This window comes from Geospiza fortis, unplaced genomic scaffold (genome assembly GCF_000277835.1).
Source record: "Geospiza fortis unplaced genomic scaffold, GeoFor_1.0 scaffold909, whole genome shotgun sequence".
NCBI lineage: Eukaryota > Metazoa > Chordata > Aves > Passeriformes > Thraupidae > Geospiza > Geospiza fortis.
In genome coordinates this window covers 286,393-289,861 of record NW_005054520.1, presented here as the reverse complement: position 1 = coordinate 289,861, position 3,469 = coordinate 286,393, and the positions used below count along the sequence as shown (strand labels likewise).

At 45.0% G+C, this 3,469-nt stretch overlaps 1 protein-coding gene across 1 annotated transcript in view; it reads left to right on the top strand.

Moving 5' to 3' along the window:
* FRAS1 (Fraser extracellular matrix complex subunit 1) overlaps window positions 1-3,469 on the top strand; it is a 104,123-nt gene that overhangs the window by 51,741 nt on the left and 48,913 nt on the right. Inside the window, 2 exon segments of the mRNA XM_031063660.1 lie at window positions 672-845; window positions 2,322-2,462. Of these exon segments, the coding sequence (XP_030919520.1) occupies window positions 672-845; window positions 2,322-2,462 (315 nt within the window).

Sequence of the window (3,469 nt, the reverse complement as noted above, 5' to 3'; positions counted from 1 at the left end):
TGTTTTCTGCTTTGAAAAAAGTGAATTTTCCCACATACTTTCTGCTTTCACACCCCCAGGATTTAGTGATTTCTGGGACTTTTTTTTTCCCCTTCTCTGTGTACATTGCTGAAATAAATGTACATTGCTCCCAGGTTTTTCTCAACACGACTTAAGAGGTGGGTGAAATTCCACATATACCTGGTATGAAATTCCACATATACCTGGTATGAAATTCCACATATTTCTGGTATGAAATTCCACACACATCTGGCAGATTTGCAAAGACTGAGGTCATCTTTGCAGTAGTGGGAAAAGCGAAAATTGGAAAGGTGAATTTCTGTTTTGCGTGAGCCCTTCACACGAAGGGCTTTTCTCCTGTCATTTCTTGCTGTCCCTCCTAATGAGATTGAGCTCACTGTTGCAGTTCCAGAAATTAAAGGAGAATTGGCTGTCTGTGGCCCAGGGCTCCAGTTTTTTATTTGTTCACCAGCTTTACTCAGGAAAAGAGCTGCTCCTTGGGGGCGGGGTGGGGGGAACGATGTCAAAGTATTTTTCTCAAATCCCTGTTCTGTTGTAGAGAGCAGGACCATATGCTGCTGAGACTTGTCTGTTGGGTCTCTGGGAAGCTGTCCATTGTCCTTCTCCCTGGGAAAGCTGTGGCTCTGATGGCTTTGTCCCCCTGTGCCCAGGTTGCCACCCATCCTGCCGCTCCTGCGCCGGCCCGGGATCCGTGCAGTGCCTGCAGTGCCGGGCACCCCAGGATGTCCTGAAGCCTCACCTGCCTGGAGAAGGAGCTCTCCATGGCCTTTGCCTCCCCCTCTGCCCATCCCATTTCCATGTGGACAGCACAGGAGTCTGCAGAGGTGAGAAGAGCTGGTCAGAGCCCTGGGGTTTGGGTGTTATGTGGGGGCTTGTAGGGCATTTGATTTGTACAGCCCTGTGCTTGCCTCGTGACTGCCATGAGTGTTTAAACTCTGTAACTTTCAAAATGACACATCCTAGTGCTTTTGAGGGAAAATGTAATCTACATAAGACTCCTGACTAAAAGACTCAGGTACTTTCTTTTTGAAAGCCTGTGTTCAAGCCTGCACAGCTCAGCTCCTTTCCACTGAAGCTGAGTACGTGATTTTTAGCACTGACTTACTTTGAAGCAGGATCAACCCTTAAATCCTTTTCAAAAAAGACTGAGCTTTCTCCTTCTTAGCCCTTGGAGCAGGTCAAGACATCCCACAGCAGTCTTTTCTTTTGAGGAAGCTCTTCTTCTATATGCCCTGCAGCACAACTGCCATTTCAGCCACTCTCCTGAAATACCAACTAGGAAGCTTTTCCATGAAGGCTGGTGTTTGGAAAAGGGGGTAATGGGATGTACACTGGGGATATGTGTGGTATCCCACCAGTCAGAGAGATAGTGACTGAAGTAAAGTAGTAGTAATAACAATAGTAACAACTCTACAGGTGGCTATTTCTTCCTGTTGGGAAAAAACTATCTGTAAATGTGGACATAATTTAAAATCCAGGTTTTTTTATTTTATAGTGCTTTGAAAACCAAACCCACAACATTGTGCAGAACAGAAGCATGTTCATATGTAGGGCAAAGTGCTGGTTTTGTAGAGTCATAGAATGGCCTGGGTTGGAAGGGAACCCTAAAGATCTCCCTGGCTGCCAGCTAAGTGAATTGTATAAATTACTTTATTTCATTTAATTTCCTCTGTCCAGCCCTGTGTCTTGTCTCCCCAGAGTCCAGATGTCTGCATTCAACTCACACTGTGCAACCTGTGGCCTCCAGCCACTCTAATAAGTATGAGGTTTTTGGCTAGTGAGTTTATGTATTTATTTAATCAGATGGCTTAGCTGAAGATGGCTTGGTTTAGGGCCAGTTCCAGGAAAGAAATGCAGTTTTTAACTGCACTCCTCCTTCTTGCTGGGCTGTCCTTGTGGTGAGTGTTTGTTTCAGGTGGCCAGTCCACCTCTGTGGGTGTTTGCTCCAGAATGGATGATAACTGTGCAGTGATAGGAAACCCTGCCTGGAGTGGCTGCAGGGTGATAACAGAAGGTGACTTCAGCAGCTGGTGAGTTTGCAGAACCCCAGAGCTCTTCCAGGGAGGACAAGAGAATCACATGGTGTTGGGCAGCTCAGCTTTGCATTTCGGTAATGAACTGTGTGGGTGCAAAGAGATATTCAATCTGCAGCTATCTCTGCCTGCCCCTTATCTTCAGGAACTGCTCTCTACTTTGCACTCCTTCCTACCTCTCCCAAGCATATTTTGAGGCAGTAAGGAGTGAAATAAGGCAGAATTAACGTGGCTTTCTGTGTGTTGTTGTGTCTCCGTGTGCTGCAGAGTGCCACTCCTCCTGTGCAGGCTGCGTGGGGAATTCCTCCCAGGACTGCACGGCTTGCCCGGCTCCTCGTGTGCTGCTGCAGGGCAGGTGCCTCCCCTCGTGTCCTGAGGGGCTCTTCAGCCACAGGAACCACTGCTCCCGTGAGTGCACCTGCAGTTACAGAGGCTGTAATTTCTCTGAGGGTGTTTAGGTAGTTTCAGTCCAATTTGAGGGAATGGAATCTCCTCCTAATGGGAGAGAGACGTGTGTCACTATGGCACATGAAATAAAACAGCATGGACACACAACTCTCCAAGGTTAGAAAGAGGGAAGTTTAATTTCTGACTCCAACATTTATAGATTTCTAAAAGTGACAGTGGATTGGGGGATGACAGTGCCACCTCTCCAATGGCACTGGACAAACCAGCAATCTCTCAAATTTCTTCTCCATAAAAGAATGCAAAACAATAAGTTATTTACATAAAGTGTGTGAGAAAGTTCGTTTCAAGAATGTAAACATTAGAAGTCTTAGAAAATCTAAAAAAACCAGGGCAACAGACATGCACTTGGAATCATAAATTGCAATAAGTTTTGCTCCTCAGGACTGTTTCCCTGAAGATATTTTGTGCTTGATTTCAGGGTGGTGTTCCTAGCTTGTGTGCTGTGGAAAAAACCTCTTTAAAGGACAGCACCAAAAAAATAAAATGCTTTTATTTGGCAAAGCCTCAGATTTAGAGAGAAAAACCTTTCCTAAAAAGTCCATTGCTGTATTTATTCAATTTATTCAGCCAAGGAACAACTCTATAAATAGATTTATTTGGCAGGCCATTGTAAAGATTCATCAGTTCTGAGGTGTGCCCTGCCACCTTAGAGCTGAGGTAGCTGCTGAGTGCTGCTTTACGCCATCTCAGGCTTATAAAAATGTCTTAGAAACAAAATTTCAGTGTCAGGAAAGTGCCATCTTGCAAGCTGTGCCCTTTTATTCCTAAAGAGCTTTGAAAGTAGTTTTTAAGAATTTTTTACTGACTGGTAGCCGTAGTATTTTTATCTCCCTCAGATCTGTAGCATGGAAATGTGACATCTGTCATTAAAGCTGGAAGGATACAAAAGCAGCCCATGAAATATTTTTGAGTGCTCTTAAGCCACATTCTCTGCCATGTCTTTGTTG